We start from the raw sequence: 20,349 nt of genomic DNA, 5'->3' as shown, positions 1-20,349 counted from the left end.
ATTTGGCAAGGCCTATTATTAAGGTAGTCAGAGAGCCACTTGTATACATCCTGAGCAAAACCAAGCCTGTTAAATGGATTATGTAGATAGCTATACTAACAAAGTTAAAGTTATATTTAGGTTAACAAAAATAGCACCTGTCAGAGGTCCTTGTCTATCTTTGTGTGAGCTTTGTTGGTTACAAGGTCCATTGTAGTGGAGGTGTTAAAGCCAAGTCCATGTAGAAAATGGAAGATTATGCACTTGTGTTGTAAGAATTTAGTTAATATAGTCATTTTTGTGGATTTGTACTAAGGATGATAAAACAGTAATAAGGCGGTTGGCAAAGGGAAGACTGAATGTTTTATGGATTGAAGCTATGGTCAATAGTATATTTCCTGTCTGGAACAGGACCAGTAGCCAAAGAGAGAGAGACAGAATAACTGTGTGAGGGGTAATAAATATAACTAGATGCATTTTTTGAGAAATGTATGAGGTAGGGTAGAAAAGAAAAGGCTAAATTATTTGAGATTTTTGTGAAGACATAGTAAACTGTGATGCTATAAACAGACTCCAGTGAGGTGTCATGAGAGAGCCTTGAAATAATGGGTCAGATGACATCACTTTTGGTTGGAGGTGTGATCATAATTGTTCTGACTGACTGCATAAAGAAGTCTTTCAGTAGCAGAGCTGATTTTGATGGGAAGGGGAAGTTTCTTTGAATCTCAAATTGTACCCCCCTGTAGGACACCTCATAAATGCTGCATAGTGATAAGGTACAGAGTTCTAAAATGTTACAAACTCGACAACCTAAATGCATGAAGTGCACAAGATGAAGCACACATGCTCAAATCTTGTAACCTTGAACCAGCAAAAAGAAAGAAAGCAGTGTTTCTTTTACTGGAACCTGAACTGTGCGAGATTGTGAACAGTGGGGATTAGGGAGCTTGTCATTTCCCTACTGCAGAGTGAAATTGGAGTTGGGATATACATGTCGCAGAGAGAGTGTGGGTGCTGCAGGACCCCCACATTGGGGGGTTGCAGGAGGGCTTGCCCCTTGCAAAAACAAGTGTACTATTTATTTTGTGTGTTTGTCGATGTTACAAGATTTGAGCATGCGGGCTTAATCATTAGTATTTAGGTTGTCGAGTTTGTAACCTGGAAACACCCCCCCAACATCCTGCCCCACAGGAGCCATCCTTAGATTATGAATTGCTTTTGAAACAAACAGTACCTAGTACTGCTGTGTTGGGCACCATTCATTCCAAAATGGTGCACATTGAGCACAAACTAACAGCCCTGAGATTCTGAATATCACAATTATCAACATAGTGGCTGAGTTGCATTCTGTACTACAGGGTGGATTGATCTAGATCAGCAGATGAATGTCTTGAGGAAGACCAGCCAATAAGAGCCATCTCAATGAACAGAACGTTCAATACCTTTATTTTCTGTGGTGAATTGCCCCCACACACCTCCATATCAAAGAACACTCCCCATTTTCTACTCCAAGTTATGTATTACAAGTAGTCATGAAGAAAGTTACACACAAGTAGTTGAGAAGCTCCGCATGGCTGACTAGTCCAGAGCAAATACTTTTTGATTAATTAGCAACTGAACAGCCAAAGTCTCTACAGAATTATTCAGTATGAATGGTGACTCTAAGTCCAACTATCAATTGATTTAAATGGGGTAAGGTACAGTGTTTAAAGCCTGTTCTGGTGAGAGAGTATTAAATCAAAAACAAGCAAAAAAGACCATTAAACAGCAGCCTTGGGAGCAGGGGGGCCTGTCCCCCCCTTACCCCCTTAAAAACCATGCACTGAGGTTAGACACTCTCAGAGCACATGGATACTTTTTGATAAAATGGTCCCATGAGAGCTCAGGTAATGACAAAAACTGTGCAGGTACCTTTAAATGGATCAGTAGAGTTCAAGAGGTTAACATTATTTAGAAGAAACAAACAAGGAAGAACATGAAGATGCAACTTAAGAAACAACATGGATATTTCAGTTGAGATGTCATAAAATAATTATTTTTACAGAGTTTTTGATAGAAGCAAAAAACAATCTTTCTTAAGTGTTTATGGTTTCACTGGTAACACTGGTACCAAATAATAAATGGAGCAAGCATAAGGTAGTTCTTGCTCAATATGGGAGAAATACACTAGTTTGATAAGTAAATTGGGTAACTAGGTGAACCAAGAAGTCATAATCTGCTGTTAAAAGTTGTGGTGGTTCCATATCATGCTACAACAGGGAAAACACTTAATATGGTGCTTAAAATGAGAAACGGCATCTCATATATTGCATACCATTACCACTTATTATTAGAATGCCATGATATCCCACCTTTAAATTTACAGAAAATGTGAACGTGGAAGTAGTATATGGTGATTTTCTTTATCTGACCTTTGTGGAGATGTTTAGAAATATGTCAAAGGAGAAATAATAATAATAACTAACAGGAGTTTTCCCTGTTGTGTTTTATATTTTTGGTGAGGGAAACAACAGTATAAGTTCATAGGTAGGAACTAGGCTATCAGCCCAAGGGCCTAAGTAAGCCTAGCCAACAAAGTTCCCTGGCGTACGCCACCCAAGAAAAGTTATTTTCCTGTGCTCCTGTTGAGCAGACAGTTCACTAGTTGTCTGTAAAAGATCATCAGGCATATTTTGCTGTATTTACTGCTGTACTAAATGAAACAGTAAAGACAAATGTATGTTGTCTAAAACTGCAGTGATAAATAAGATACTTGTCTCAGAACATAATGATCCCTGTTTCCCCAGGCAGAATTTCTAAATTCTTTTTTCTCTCTTTCTCTTTCTCTTCTAGGAAATTCAAGTACAGCATTGCAGGTCCGATTTCTCATTCCTAATGTTATGACCATGCTTGATTATTGGGAATACACTCAGTTTGAATTCTACTACAGTGTATTCGTTACTGGTAAGTACACATTTATGTTACATGAAGTACTAATTGCTTACTAGCATGCATAGACATAGACTCCAATTATTAAGAGCTGATGTTCATAAAAACAAACTACTATAAGTCATACTGGTGTGAAAACTGGAGATGTACTGTGCTACAATTCCTTCTTTGTGAATATATTCAAATGTAGGTCCATAAAACATTTACTTATCCTTAAAAATAACTCAGCTTTTGTAGCAGCACAATTAGATCCAAAAGTGGTCATCTATATGTTCACAAAAATCCTTTCTAGTTTTGCTTTATTGAGAATCTTAGTAAATTTTAGCAAATGCTATCAGTACAGTATAATCAGCGTTATTATAAACATAGTGTGCTCAGCACTACAGTACCTCCTATTTATAAAAGCTCATGTTACATAAATGTTGGCTGATTTTGCAATGGCACCATGAACAGGACTGTGTGATACAAATGTTTGAAGCCCTAGTGGTAAAGATATATGTAACAATGACAGTATACCTATGTTGATCACCAATGCAGTATCGAAAAACACAAACAAGACCTAGGATCTATGTCAGCTCACAAACATAAGCTGTGAAAAGGCTAGCATAGTACACATCTCCAGTGACTGATACAATTCACTCAAAGTCATCTGCATCTATGCCGCACCACACCAAAATGTGCTGGAACATCTGCAGATTATACTGCAATGGGATATGGGTAATGTGGTAGCTAAACTCTTAATCATGAGTGACCTTAGCCTTGACTGATCAGCCCACTATGACTCTGATGTCCATGGCTCAGTCATTTTGTAGGTTGGCTCAGATTATTAGGCAGCCCCAATCCCTGCCCCCTACTGAGAGCTAATCATTATACCAGGAGGAGTAATTTAGACTAGAGCTGCACATACTACAGGATTCTGCTTGTGACAGTCATACAAGCAGGAGTGGTCCCAGTGAGCAACAACAAAAAAAAAATGTTAGTCATTTAAAGATATAAAATGCAAACAAAAAAGTTATAAATTCACTGAATAAGCTAGTTTTACTATATTAACCGTAAACTGCTTGACAAATTGCAATAAACAACTGGAGTATCACAGAGAAACAAACCATACATGGAAAATAATTATTTAAGTAAGAAAAAAAAAACAAATCCTTTAGGCAACTGACTCTCCACCCCCAATTACATATAAGAGCCATAACACTGCCATGTGCACATTTGAGCTATGTCTTGCCCAGGTGACTCATAAAAGCTACAGATAACTTTACATCTGGCAACACAACACCCATGTGAAGCAAACTGTTTTACCTGATACATTCCCACTTGTTTTTCAGTGCCACAATAAAAAGCTTTTATCTACAAAAAGAACATAGGACAACAGAATCATTTTAAAGGACATTTTTACCTGAAATGCTCTGAAAAGTACCCTGATATATCAAGACACAAACATGCACATGTTTGCAAACCATTCAAGGAGAAACAATTAAAAACCAGAACATGAGAACACCATGAAAATTTCTTGCTACATTACATGTCTGATCATCTGGCAGCAAAATAACATTTGCACAGTTGCACTTGACATAAAATATTCTCTTTCATATTTTCAAGCTTTCAGTTGCACAATGAATGTAGAACATGAAAATAATTTTAAAAGGTGTTTCCAACTAATTTGTTCTGTCAAGTTTTCTAGTACAGCAAAAAAACAACAAATAAAGCACTAATAAAATAAGTAACAAATGGCCACAGCTCCAAAGACAAACCAAAACTTTTATCTGTGAGCACTTTTGCTCACTCAAATCAGATGAACTTCTTCAGACAAATTCAAAGAGTAAAACCCCTCCTTATATAACCAAGAAATCACATGACCAATCACATGACTTTGCATTTCACTGATTGCTTTTCTGGCTGCATCTTCCTTCTCTTGTTTCTTCCCGCTCCATTCGCCCTGCAGGCTCACTCCGTTCCCCTACCCTACCCCCAAATTCCACCCACCCCCAGTGCATCTACTCTTATACTCTACTAACCACTCCTACTTCCTCCCTACCAATTACACCCCTCCCCTTCATCACAATCTTCTTCCTACTCCCTCCCCCTATAATCCATCTCCTCACACCTCCCTTCAAATTTAACAACACAATACTACTTTATCAAAGCCTCAACATGCTTACAAAACTTATATCATACACAATCCAACTACTACTACTTCTGAACCTTACTTACATCCACTACCTCACCCAGCCCAACTCCATAAATCACACACAATTTCAACACACAACCAGCTCACTCCCCTCAACTCACTTACACTCATTTGTCTCAATCTCCCCTGCACTGTATCCCATTAACATCCATCTATTTTTCCACTATAAACTAAGCTCTACTTATAAACTCTTCAGCCCCTCTCCTTCCTCCTACATTCACACAAACCTAACAAAATACAACACACATACAAGGCAACCAAAATACCTCATTGGCATAATCCAACACTGAGCCATACATCTATCTGGAGATATACACCCTAACCCAGGCCCAAACACAACTTCCTCTACATCTAAATCCATCCTATTAGCTGCTCTAAATGCCCAAAGTATAGTTAACAAAATCCCCAACCTCCATGCCTGGCTTCTCCACAATACACCTGACATCTTAGCTGTTTCTGAAACCTGGTTAAAACCTTATATAAAATATGTTGAAATAGTTCCACCAAACTACTCTATAATAAGAAAAGACAGGGCTCACAAAAAGGGTGGTGGGGTAGCTATACTCTACTCATCAACTCTATCCATTACTCCCTATAACAAACCCATTCCTCAATTCGTACTAGCCCTATTTCAGTTAAATAAACACAAACACATCTGCATAGCCTCACTTTACATCCCCCCTGGAGACAATACCTCAGTACTTGAGGATATTCTATCCTGGCTGTCAACCAATATCAGCAATGAAACCATTATCATGGGAGACACAAATATTAATTGGTCTTCCATTCATTCCCCTACTCACCCCCTAAACATCAACCTATACAAATATTCTCAACTCATCAACCTTACTACCAGACCCTCTAAAGACTTCTCCAGTGGCAGTATCCTAGACTGGATCTTAGCCTCTCACCCCCACTACTACTCTGATAGTGGAACTCTTCCTGATTCCCTCAGTGACCACCTCCCCATCTTTACCAGACGCCTTCCATGTCCATTACAAGTAACTCATAAGTACATCACCACTCACTACCTAAAAAAATTCAACCCAATATCCTTCTCAGAAACCCTAAAATCAATGAATTGGAACTCGCTAAAAACTCTACCCCTAGATAATGCAGTTGTACACTTCAGTACAACCTTCCTAAACGTGCTAGATAGTTTTGCCTCCATGAAAACCAAAAGAATAAGAAACAATACCACTCCCTGGCTAACAAGAAATACACTCACTGCAATGTGACTCAGAGACAAAACCTGGACACATTACCAAAGAAACAAAACTCTCACCACCCTAAATGAATTCAAAGCACTTCGCAATACCGTTAAAAAGCTTATCACAGTAGATAGACAGAATAACTTCTCACTACTCCAAAACAATCACAAAACCAACCCTCAAAAATTTTGGAAAGGCATCACTACCCTCCTAAAACCTGGCTCCACTGATAACCCTAGCCCAGACCCTAATGCACTAGATATAGATCTGGCTACCCAATTCAATACTTTCTTCACAGACTCTATTACCAAAATAACCTCATCCTTCTCCAATCATCCCTCACCTCCTACTTCTACATCCCCCCACTTATCACCCCCTTCATCACCAGTCTCTCAACTCCCACCATTCTCCCTAAAACCCATTCCTACTTCTACCATAAGAAAACTCCTGCAAAGGCTTAAACCATGCACCAATGCCCTCGATAACATTCCCTCATCCTTCCTCAGCATAGCAGCTGAAGCCATTGCCTTCCCCATCAGCATCCTTATCAATCGCTCTATCCAAGAAGGTCTTGTACTGACACTCTGGAAAAAGGCTTTCATCATTCCCCTACACAAAGGAGGCAATAATTACAATATTACTCACTTTCGTCCTATCACCATCCTCTCTCCCATATCAAAACTCCTAGAGAAATGTATCCATCTTCAACTTCTTCCCTATCTCTTAGATAATAACTTGCTAACTTCCACACAACACGGATTCAGACCCAGTCACAGCACCATGACTGCCCTCCTGTCCTTCCTGGAAACCGTAAATAAAGCCAGAGATTCTGGTTCTACTGTATCTACTCTCTTTCTTGACCTCTCTAAAGCGTTTGACACTATCTCTCACAACCTTCTCCTAACTAAACTATCTAAACTAAACCTATCCCCTTCCTCTCTCAACTGGTTCACCAGCTATCTCTCTAACAGGCAACAAGCTGTCAAGTAGAAAAATGCCACCTCCTCTTTCCTTAACACACCCACTGGTGTCCCCCAAGGATCCATTTTGGGTCCTCTCCTCTTCAATATATTCATTAATGATTTCTTCCACTCAATTCCTCATGCTAAACTTATTCAATATGCAGATGACTCTACAGCTATCTGTGCAGCCACATTCACTCCTCCTCTCCTAAAACTGACTCAAGATGCCTTTTCTACTACAGAACAGTGGATGAAGGACAATCATCTAGCACTAAATGCATCAAAAACCAAACTTATGGTATTTACCCCCTCAATAACTAACACCATTGATAGAAAACTATTCTCCATCACTAGCCAGAATAACACACCTCTTGAACTAGTATCTGAAACAAAACTACTAGGAGTCCAAATAGATAATCAGCTCAAATTCAATAGCCACCTACAACTAAACATAAAAAAAACACCAAAAACTTGGCATGCTCTACCGACACAATTGATTCCTCACTACATCTACTAAACTCCCTCTTGCTACTACATTTCCCATCCCTTCCCTTCTTTATGGTGCCCCTCTCCTAACAAACCTACAATCATCTCTCAAAACTAAACTGTCCTTCTTTTATAATAAAATTGCCAAATTTGCCACTAGTAACAAATCATCTACCCATTACTGTACATCTCTTCACAAACTCAACTGGCTAGAGCTTCCCAACTATCTCTCCTATATTCAGCTCACTTTTGCTCACAAACTCATTTTTCATCCATCTCTCCGTCCCTCTCTCAGCTCTACCTTTAAAATGCACCTGCCACAAAAAATTCTAAGATCTAATAACCAAAACCTAATTGAGCTGTATAAACCCATTCACTCTCCAGGAAAAAACCTCCTGTCCTTTTCCCTGGCACGACTATGGAACTCCCTTCCTCCCTCCATCCGTATCACCACCTACCTCCCTGCTTTTAAAAAATCACTGCACTCACATCTAACATCCTCTTGGGAATGCTCCTGCTCCCACCCCTCATAGCCTATTCTCCACTTACTACCTTCAACTTATTCATATATTACCAGACACCAAATAATTAAGTCAACTGTAGTTCTCTAACCCTACTATTCCTCTGAAGAAACTATATATATACTACCACAATGCTTTATTTTTCTAAAAAATTTTACCTAAACTCTTTCTTTGCTCCTACTTGAATCTGGGTTGTTCTACAAAATAAAACCTAATAACAGCTTAATCTTCATTTAGTTTGCAACTCACAAATGACTGACATTGTAAACTGCTGCAATCTTTTGTTACCACTGCTTTAAAGCTTTGCATTTAACCTACTAATAATTTGAAATTGTAAGCTGCTGTAATAATTTTTGTAACCTTTGTTTTGGAGCTTTTCTCCCCAGGACTCCATTGAAAACGGGTTCTTATTGGCCCAATGGACTATCCTGGTTAACCAACTGCAAATAAATAAAAAATAATAATAAATAAATGCATTACATCACAAGTTTAAAACTGATTGTTAAAAGGGATATACATATTTATAAAGATATTTACATATACTTTAAAATAATTTTTAAGCACAAGTGGAGAATTATTAATATATATATAAAAAAATCAAAAAGGTGCATCCATCATCATCATCATCATCATCATCATTCTCTTTCGGCTTTTCCCGTTAGGGGTCGCCACAGCGGATCATCTCTTTCCATTTCTTCCTATCTTCTGCATCTTGCTCTGTCACACCAACCACCTGCATGTCCGCTCTCACCACGTCCATAAACCTTATCTTAGGCCTTCCTCTATTCCTCTTACCTGGCAGCTCCATCCTTAGCATCTTTTTCCCAATATACCCATCATCCCTCCTCAGCACATGTCCAAACCAAAGCAATCTCGTCTCTCTTGCTTTGTCTCCAAACTGTCCAACATGAGCTGACCCTCTAATATACTGATTCCTAATCCTATCCATCCTAGTCACACCGATTGCAAATCTTAACATCTTTAACTCTGCCACATCCAGCTCTGCCTCCTGCCTTTTTGTCAATGCCACTGTCTCCAACCCATATAACATAGCTGGTCTCACTACACTCTTGTAGACCTTCTCTTTCACTCTTACTGATACCCGTCTATCACAAATCACTCCTGACACTCTTCTCCACCCATTCCACCCTGCCTGTACTCTCTTCTTCACCTCTCTTCCACATTCACCATTACTCTGAACTGTTGATCCCAAGTACTTAAACTCGTCCACCTTTACCAACTCTACTCCCTGCATCCTCACCATTCCTCTACCCTCCCTCTCATTTACACACATATATTCTGTCTTAGCCCTGCTGACCCTCATTCCTCTGCTCTCTAGAGCATATCTCCACCTCTCCAGAGTCTCCTCAACCTGATTCCTACTCTCACTACAGATCACAATGTCATCTGCAAACATCATAGTCCACGGGCCTCCTGTCTGATCTCATCTGTCAACCTGTCCATCACCACTGCAAATAAGAAAGGACTCAGAGCTGATCCTTGATGTAATCCCACCTCCACCTTAAACGGATCTGTCACTCCCACTGCAGTCCTCACCACTGTCACACTACCCTCGTACATATCCTGTACCACTCTTACGTACTTCTCTGCCACTCCCGACTTCCTCATACAATACCACAACTCTTCTCTAGGCACCCTGTCATATGCCTTCTCCAAGTCTACAAAGACACAATGCAACTCCTTCTGACCTTCTCTGTATTTCTCCAACAACACTCTCAGAGCAAACATTGCATCTGTAGTGCTCTTTCCTGGCATGAAACCATACTGCTGATCACTAATCATCACCTCCCTTCTTAACCTTGCTTCCACTACTCTTTCCCATAACTTCAAGCTGTGACTAATCAGTTTTATCCCTCTGTAGTTACTGCAGCTCTGCACATCACCCTTATTCTTAAAGATAGGTACCAAAACACTTTTTCTCCACTCCTCAGGCATCCTCTGACTTTCCAAAATTTCATTAAATAATCTAGTTAGAAATTCCACTGCCATTTCTCCTAAGCACCTCCATGCTTCCATTGGTATGTCATCTGGGCCAACAGCCTTTCCATTCTTCATCCTCTTCATAGCTGCCCTAACTTCCTCCTTGCTAATCTGTTTCACTTCCTGATTCACTATCCCCACATCATCCAACCTTCTCTCTCTCTCATTCTCTTCATTCATCAGTCTCTCAAAATACTCTTTCCATCTACTCAACACACTCTCCTCTCTTGTGAGTACCTTTCCCTCACTATCCTTTATCACCCTTACATGCTGCACATCTTTCCCAGCTCTGTCCCTCTGTCTTGCTAATCGGTACAGGTCCTTTTCTCCCCCTTTAGTGTCCAATCTCTCGTACAACTCTCCATATGCCCTATCCTTAGCTTTCGCCACCTCTCTCTTTGCCATGCGCCTTATCTCCTTATACTCATGTCTACTCTCTTCATCTCTTTGACAATCCCACTTCTTCTTCGCCAACCTCTTCCTCTGTATACTCTCCTGTACTTCCTCATTCCACCACCAGGTCTCCTTGTCCTCCTTCCTCTGTCCAGATGTCACACCAAGCACCTTTCTAGCAGTCACCCTTACTGGTTCTGCTGTAGTTACCCAGCTATTCGGTAACTCTCCACTGCCTCCCAGTGCCTGTCTTAACTCTTCCCTAAACTCCACTTCACAATCACCCTTTTTTAACTTCCACCATTTAATCCTTGGCACAGCTTTCACACTCCTCCTTCTCTTCTTGATCACCAATGTCATTCTACATACCACCATTCTATGCTGCTTAACTACACTTTCCCCTGCCACCACTTTACAGTCTCCAATCTCCTTCAGAATGGCCCTCCTACATAATATATCATCAACCTGTGAGCATCTTCCTCCACTCTTGTATGTCACCCTTTGCTCCACCCTTTTCTTAAAATACGTATTCACCACAGCCATGTCCATCCTTTTCGCAAAATCCGCAATCATCTGATCTTCTGCATTCCTCTCCTTAACACCATACCTACCCATCACTTCCTCATCCCCTCTGTTTACTTCACCAACATGCCCATTAAAGTCCGCTCCAATCACTAGTCTCTCAAAGGTGCATCCATACAAACCTATAAGTTCTTAAAATATTATATTATCTTATAAGAACATTCTATACTGAATTTCATAAATTCATTCAGCTTAATAAACTTTTAAGCTTGAGTAAACACATAACAGAACACTGCTCATTAAGGCCTGGGTAACTATGCGCATTTAAGGTAAGTTGCCACCATAACTCTTGTCTTTCGAGTAAAAGGGATGTATGCCCACCTCTGGGGCCCTCCATCACCTGGTCGATCACCTTAAATTTAAAGTGGTGTCCAGGGTTGTCCCTAATGTGGTTGGCCAAATCATTATTTTCTCTGTTTCTATTTGTACTATAAATGCTAGAAAACCACAAATTTTAAGAGGAACAGACCAAAAGTATGAGCCAAAACTTCCAGGCATTCTGTGAAAATCTGGACAGTTGAGAGCTATGCATCAACTCGTTGAAATACAAGTGGTGCTAGGGCTCGAGAATTCAGGCTCTTGTACCTAAGGTACAGGGTTTGAGCCTGAGCAAAGTAAAACTAAACACCAGTTATTTCTAAATGGAGCATGTTACACACACACACACACACACACACACACACACACACACACACACACACAAACACACACTCCAGATGACACTTACTTGTTGAAGCAGAACTGTGGAAGCAGAAATGAATGGAACATTAAATTCCGTGCGGTAGGAAGAAATTATGACATACATAAAGATGCAACTTTTAGAAAGGCTGCCCCTGCGTTCAGATAATTGAAGTTTTAGGAAGGCTGCATTCAGATAATTAATGATTCATATGATCAACTCCCTACTGTACGCTTTCTAATATTTATAATTTTCATAATTCTTCATATATTTATAAGTTAGTATTTATTTATTTATTAACAACAAGTCACAACATACATAGATTAGGATGAGGCCCCTATGCTCATGGGGCCCCTGGGCAACTGCCCAGTTTGCCCATGCATTAAGACAGCACTGTGTATACATATATATATATATATATATATATATATATATATATATATATATATATACATATATATATATATATATATATATATATATATATATATATATGGGTCTACTTCACATGGTCAATAGTTCATTTGATCGACTTTTATTTGGTCGACAATTCATTTGATCGACAAGCAGTTTTATGTGGGGGGCTTCGCCCCCCACACCCCCCAATATGGGGGGCTGTGCCCCCCACCCCCCCTAACTATATATATCAACTCCAGGGTCGCACAACATTGGGGAGGGGGGCAAGTCTGCCTGTTGACCATATGAATTGTCGACCAAATAAAAGTCGATCAAATGAACTGTCGACCATGTGAAGGGGACCCATATATACACACACATATGTACATTTGTATGTATATGTGTGTGTGAGTATGTATATGTATATGTATGCAAAGAAGATTCTTTTAGAAGATGGTAAAGGAAGTATGCTTTAGGTAGGTAGTTGAGGTAGTAGGAGCATAGAAACAAATTAAATATAAACAAGACCTCAAAGGGGTACTAATGCCAGGCTGAGGAATCTAATACTATAAAATCACAGATAAAAATCTTGACATATAAAATTCACCTCCTTGTTAATTAAACTGAATAACTAACAACAATCAAGTAAACTAAGCATTTGATATTTAAACACTGTTAAAACTCAGTAGTTGATACCATCAATTACATCATAAAATGCAAGACATAAAATATGAAATAGATAGGTAGTAACATATCAGTGAAAAAAGACATCACTGTAAAAAACTAGTAATAATCATAAAATAAGGAGGTGATTCTACATCTGCATGCAGCATTACTATAATTTTTTACATTGCATGTTGATACAGCACTGAAACAAATGTACAAGCAGGTCTGCCTTTTAGATGTGTATAACATCATTGCTGAAATACCTTTCTGACTATATTTCCATGTACGTTTAGGCCTTATCATTATAATATAACCAAGCATCGCATGTAAATGTCATCTTTTGCATTCAATTTCATATGTGTGTAATAAAACTGTAACATGATTTTACATTCTTCTCAGCTCAGAGCAAAGATGTGTCCCAAGAGACAGTGGAAAAATTTAAACAGCAGCTAGAATGTTTCGGATTCTCTAAGGAAGAAATATTTATTCCAGCTAAAGAAAAGGTAAGTAATGAATGAGAATACCTCTGATCCATTCAGGCTATATGACAAGATGTGTTTGATGGTAGTTTTAAAATAAAACCTTGCTTGTCTCATATTTTTTAAGTACCTGCTATGTATAGTGGGGTATGATTTTAAATATGCATGTTACTCATTTTGCAGAGAAGGAGTTGGGTATACATTCCATGATGATTGGTAAAGTCACAAGTCATAAAACATGCTTCCTAACACTGGAGCATAATCATGCATATCTTAAACCCAAACCCCACCTATTCTATTTATTCAATTTGTTTTCATTTTGGGAGATGGGATTTTTTTTATTTTGTAAAAAGATAATATATGATTAAAAGTGATGTTTTTCTTATTTTATTATTTTGCCATTTTTCAGGAAAATATAGGTTGTTTGTATTAAAATATCACTTACAAATTGGGAGTAGCATAGGGAACGTTTAGGCTTTCGACATCCTGCAATCATGTTTTGTTTTAAAGTTATTCTTGTTTGTTAAGAAATATGAATGTTAACTTTCTTCTGTCTGCCATTGCTAATCAAAAAACAGTCTGATATTTATACCATAAAACATTATCACTTTACACGCTGAACAACTTTCTTAGTCAATTGCCGTTATGTTTTCGTTTACCTGTGCTTGTTTGTTTAGGTAGCACAGTACCTCAGTGGTAAGCTCTCTGCAATACAGCACTAGGATCTGGTGTTCAATCTTGACTTTTAGTCATTGTCTCTGGAAGTTGTTTATTATTTCTATGTCTGCATGCTTTTTTTCTATGTATCGTTGCTTCCTTCACAAAAGCATGCTTTTGACTTGCTACACTAAAATGTACTGTATAAATTCCATTTATTTTTGCTGGTGTGACATAAGTCATATCTAAAGAATGCTCATGGACCAGAACTAATGAGAAATAAACACAAATGTTTGATGTGTTTGTTTTTTCTCCCATCAGATTTGCTATAAATAGGAACATCTGTCATAAAAAAATCATGTGTAGTCTGTTTTGTGATATACAACATGCTATTGTAATGTCAGTGGTTTAACAGGAAACACCCTCACCTTTGATGCTGGCAGATCAGAAGGCTGTGGGTTTCATTCCCACACCAGGTACTTGAAGTCATTTTCCACTTCTGATATTGCAGGGCAGCATGAGGGCAGAGCTGCACACTTGAGGTACTGTCCTTTGGACAAGATATTAAAATTAGTTTCCATCTATCTGCATTGGTAGTAGCTCAGGAAATATAAAAGATCCCATTGCATCCTTTGAATGGAGTAAGGACTTAAAAAAAAAAACTAAAGTAAAATTAAAATTAAAATTATGCAAACATTAATAAAATAACTACAGCCTTACAGTTTATTTCTAAATCTTAGCACCTGCAATAAATACAGATGACTTATGATCATGTTTTATTATGTGTTCTCACATGGATGCCAAGAAATTCATCTTGAGAGTGAAGTTTAAAAGGTGAACCTTAGCATTCATTTTGAGAACACACAAAATAAGGGGTTATAACTTGTTACCCAGTCATAATTCTTTGTAGTACATGGAGTTTTAACTGCTGCATGTGCTAACAGTTAAAGAAAATAAAAGTGTAGGAGCGTGATGTGTTTTACCAGTTTTCAAACCATTTGAAAGTAAGTAAAGCACTTAGCATTGTCAAACAGAAAGCAGGCAGAAGTGATGTGCCCGCTGTTAAACTATCCTCTTTAAACGTTTTTTAAATACTTCATTTTGACACACTTTTATTAAGTACATAATGTATAAACATGTAACAGATTTTAAAATCTGTTTCACCTCGGCTGTGGGCCAGAACTGTCTGCTGCTAGTCCCAAGGGTGACGCCTAATATTAACAGTGCTTCAGAGCACTGTAGCTTCCATTAAGCACCCATAAACACTGTTATGAGTGGTTCTTGTCCTGTGAATGTGCTTTACAAGTTATTGTTTTTCCGATTTCAGAGCGTTATTACAGAGTTCCATGCAAAACTAATGTAAAATATTCAATAAACATTTTGTTTCTTGAATTTAACAATGAGAACAAAATCATCTCTATGAATTTATCTTCTTAGCTGGGCAATTTTTTTTATTGTAAAGCATTCTTCCATGTCTTTCAGTCCATAAATTCCATTTAATATGCATTATAACTTCATCATCTTCTATTGACAAATACTGATATATAAATATCCATATGTGAACATTTATTTTGTAGCTTATTTTAATCCTTTATACCTTTTATACTTTTCCAGTTTATTTTAAAATCCTTTCATTTTTTTGCAACAAAAAATGTATGCTGCCAAGTCTCTTAAGTCTTACACCATTTTCCCCATCACAATATCTTTCATTTAGATTGTATCTCGTCTTTAACTTGGAGCTTTAAATTGGCAAAATAGTAAATGAAATCCCATACTCTGTTTTAACTTTTTTCATGTTTCCAAAATAACTTCTTTTATAGGACTACCTAAATTACTCCACCCATCTTCTATTATATTGCATTTCCTTATAGCACTGGGAGTCAGCAAGCCTATCTAGTCTGCTTTTAAGTGTATTAAGTATCTTAACTTCTACCTTCCTTACCAATTTTGTATCTGTTGCATACCTTTTTGAATATCTCTGTGATTTCCCTCTTCACCACCCAGTCCAAAAGTCCATTGTTTCTACTGCACCAGACTTTATCATATTTCAAAGTCCATTTCCTAATTTTCTTTGTTGTTTCTTTCATATCATTGCTGCTTTTTTATCTTTCTATCTTTCCCACATTTCCCAAACTTTTTATACTTGTCATTCAACCAATGTCACAAATTATTATTGCCTTTTCTCGTTATTTTATAAACTTATACCAACAGTATGATGTAACATTTTGATTCTTCTGTTTTTCATTGCAGTATGATATTCCTATTTTAATACGGATTAATCTCACGATTCAAAGAATTTAAAATAAAATCTCTGCAGTTGTTTTTTTTTTATAAACTAACAAACAACATATGTATAGGCAAACAACTTCCAGTGCCTAACTAACATTTCTTAAGCTTCTTCTGCTTTCACTTACCGACATCTCTTAATAGGCCCAGAATTCCTTAGCGAATTTAATTTTTAACATCTTGTCTCCAACTATAAAATTAACATATTCTCTCAGCAAATTATATTCTTAATGCACAAATGTTGCTTTTTTTGTACTTCAAAATACCCTAATTTTGTAACTATTAATTCATAGCTTCACATGCTGTACTTAGAAACTCTAACCTTGCTTTCCTTTTAGGATTGTTTCATGCAGAAAGTGTAATATCACTGGCAGAAGATTTTAGGACTTATGCATTTTCCATGTATCGTAATGTCCTAATGTTTTTTATGCTATAACTTCTTTTCTATTCTATCCTTACATAATGCAAAAAAGAAAAGACTTAGGAGACATCCTTGTTGGAATCCTTTACTAATCTTATGTTTTCTCTAAGAATCCAATGGCTGTTAACTTAATTTCATAATTATTTACTGCCATGTCTTTCTGGGATGTGAAAGTTGTGGATGTCTGTCATCAAGTTTAGTTAGGTATCTTTATTTTGTAATTTTTTGTGCAATTTTTGGATACCTATATTCATATTCTTTATATGGCCATATAAAATTTGCATGCTCACAAATTTTTGTGGAGTCTATCTATTTTTCAAATGTATCTGCATCATGCACACTTCCAGAGAATTGAGTGCATAATTTGTTATGAATCTATCACATTTTTACACTACCTGACAGTTTATTGAATGCCATGCCTTTTCCTTTTTGTTAATGAATGCTTTGGAATCTATGTGCAAGATTCCCTGATTGACATGTAGATAAAAACAGTGGTATTCAAAACACTGAAAAGCTATGCTATCAGTTAGAAATCTTTAAAGACACAATGGTGCCCAGTTAAATGTTGTAGGAAACTGTATGTGATTCCATTCCACATCACTGGGTTTTCTCAGATGCCAGTGTACCCAGCAGTAGGCATACATCCATTTTTAGGGTAATAGTCTGTGTACCTTCATTTATGGACCATATATTTGACAAACAGCCTGCACTATCTATCTGCCTTCATGTATCTCTCTCTGTCTATGAACTCCTGATGAGGCGGCTAGTTGAAGAGCAGTCCTATATGACATCAGGACTTGTGTCACTTACTGCACACTCCTCTCTGCAGGTTGCTCAGATAACCTTCAATCAATTGCTGAACCCTTCGGAGTTTGATAGCGCCTGTAGAAATGGTACTGCATTATCATACTTATCAATTTCCGTGGCAGAATATTTGCAATTACACTCATCCATTATATTCAGCTTTGCATATGGACTGACAATTTCACAAAACCTCTTTTTGTTTGGCAGTGTGGTCTCATTTACTGATGCATTTGACATGCGATTTGTAGGCAGTATGCCTTACACCACCTCTCATATGAGTGGATTTCTCACCAATGCATCCACTTGTACATTGAGTTGAAGACTGAGTGCTCACAGTGTGAGGGTCAGACATGCCAGCTGACTGTATCCGGTACAAATGTGGAGATGTGGTATTAGTGTAAGAGGGTGTAGGTGTCTGGTACCTTGCCTTCTGCCGACTCAGTTGGTTCATGTATTTGAGTCTGCTTTGGGTATTCTCTTCACTTGTACTGCTTGTGTTTGCTGAATCTGAGTATATTATAATAATATTATAATTTGGCAAGTGGTTGGAAAAAATCACAGGCTTGGGGAACAGGAACATAATTGCATAAAACCAAAAGTCCTACTTCCACAGCAGATCATGCCACAACTCTTGGCACCTGAACCTCACCTCTGGGAGACACAAATACAAATATACTGATAGGGTCTGAACCCATGAAGGAAAAAAATGGGCTAGTCATCTCTCACCCCAGAGAGGAACAATTGTGTCTATAGGATGGCCAGGTAAGAGGTGTTTTGGTCATGTGAGGTAAGAAGAACACATCAGTGTCTAGAATAACCAAGATGGAAGCTTAATGACCTTGTAGGAAATCCTCATAACATAGGATTATTCAAATTCTTATAACATTTCCACAAATAGTATTTTCTGCATATGAATGGTACATGTGAAAGTAAGCCAAACAAAAATGATCTGTGAGGGTTGCACTTGCCTTCCCCACTATCAACTACATATCTACTCTGAATATATGTAGTCAACTTCAGAAGGGGAGGATATGGCTTCTCATTTAATCTCAGAGTAAAAGTGTCATTTTTGTTGAAACAATCCTTTCAGAGTTGTCTATTAAACCCAACATTTCCTACACAGAGTCTGAATAATCCAGTTCAAAGAATTGCAGAGCTACGTACATCTTTTTGCTATAGTTAATGTGTTTGCATTATGTGTATTTGAAGGCATTATTCCTTAAGGGTTAGTGTACTGACTTGCACTTCTATTGTGTATGCGTTAGAGTTCAAGTAACAGATTTATTGTGTGTGTAATAGGAAGCCTATAGATCAGAATGTAACTGCATTTCAGTTTTAACTCGATGTGTCTTCTCATGATAAAATCACTGAAAAAAAATTATGCACAGGACAAGTTTTACATTTTTTAGAGCTGACATACCACTATTAGATTAATTTAGTTCCAGCCTACCTGTTTTAACCAACGTTTTATATTATATTTATTTAGAACCTTGTTATTTTGCAATTAACATATATTCTTTCCTTAAGGATGCATGTCCATTCAAAGAAGGTGAAAATAAATACCAGAAGGAACTGGAGGAATACTGGGCCAAACAGCAATCTGAAGATACCCAGTAGGGAGCATCTGTACACTAGTCACAAACAGTCATTGTTAAAATAATTCTTATGCCTTCTGTAACCATGTACTACAGGTGTGATCACATATATTATTAAAGATGAGGTGTCTTTAATTCAAAATATAACATATAAATGGTGATATGATGCTTATGTATGAACTACATAAATAAAAGGAATGGAAAACACTTCTGTGATTGCAATTTATTGATATATGACTTGGGTGCTTTAAAAAATATAAGGGATTATTTTCTTTACTGTGAGGGGGGCAATAAGTGAGAAACAGAGTGATGTGAGTGCATGACTTTGAAGAGGAGAAGCTGTCAACTACCTGCCCTCAACAACTTATCGAATAGGAAATAAAAAAGGAAAAATAGGTAGGTCTAAATACACCTTCTCGTACACTGCTCAAGACTGAACGTTGGGTTGTAATAAGGAAAAAAAGAGGTAATTGGGAACATATATTTTGGGAATATAATGAGTTGGCAGACTAAAAATTCCCTGCAAACTACTCTATCAGAAATACTGGGTGAGCAAATTAGCATAACTATGGAAATGATTTTTTTGAGCTGTGATACAGAATCAGAATTGCCTTGACATAGTAAGACTTTGCTGAGTCTAATTCTGGTGGCTGCCAAAAAGCAATGCCTAGAAAGTGAAAATCAAAGTCTAAAGCAACCGAACTAGAAGCAGCGAATTTAGTAACAGAGAGAAAGCAACTGCAAATGGGATTTTTAGAAAAGGGTAGGAACAAATTACATAGAAAAAATGGAAATTGTGGAAACAATACATTCAGAATAATGTTATGGAGGAGGAATGAGGATGAATGGAAGTCAAGACCTGAATGAGTTGTGTAATGTTTGACTGACGACTGGATAGATTATAAGAAATGTATAATGTTTGCAAGTAAAAATATGTCAGTATGGTTTGCTTTCATTTATATAAATGTATTGTTGCCTATGTCATAAGTGATAACTTAATAAAGATGTTTCTTATTAAAAAAAGACACATTTTGATTATGAACGTGGTAGTATTCTAGTTAAGCAGTACTGTTACATATCTTCTTAATGCACCATACACAATATAATTT

General features: G+C 37.5%; 1 protein-coding gene across 1 annotated transcript in view; it reads left to right on the top strand.

The window, feature by feature from the left end:
* Positions 1–19,447, top strand: part of LOC122790850 — a 183,190-nt gene extending 163,743 nt beyond the window's left edge. The window contains exons 4-6 of the mRNA XM_044058496.1: positions 2,812–2,922; positions 13,398–13,501; positions 19,173–19,447. Coding sequence (XP_043914431.1) covers positions 2,812–2,922; positions 13,398–13,501; positions 19,173–19,262 — 305 coding nt within the window. The 3' untranslated portion in view covers positions 19,263–19,447. The remainder of the gene's footprint in view (positions 1–2,811; positions 2,923–13,397; positions 13,502–19,172) is intronic.
* The last annotated feature ends 902 nt before the right edge of the window (positions 19,448–20,349 follow it).

This window comes from Protopterus annectens, chromosome 16.part0 (genome assembly GCF_019279795.1).
Source record: "Protopterus annectens isolate FY-2018-M chromosome 16.part0, PAN1.0, whole genome shotgun sequence".
Taxonomy (NCBI): Eukaryota; Metazoa; Chordata; order Ceratodontiformes; family Protopteridae; genus Protopterus; species Protopterus annectens.
The sequence above is the reverse complement of the archived record's forward strand: the minus strand, read 5'-3'. Positions and strand labels throughout refer to the sequence as shown.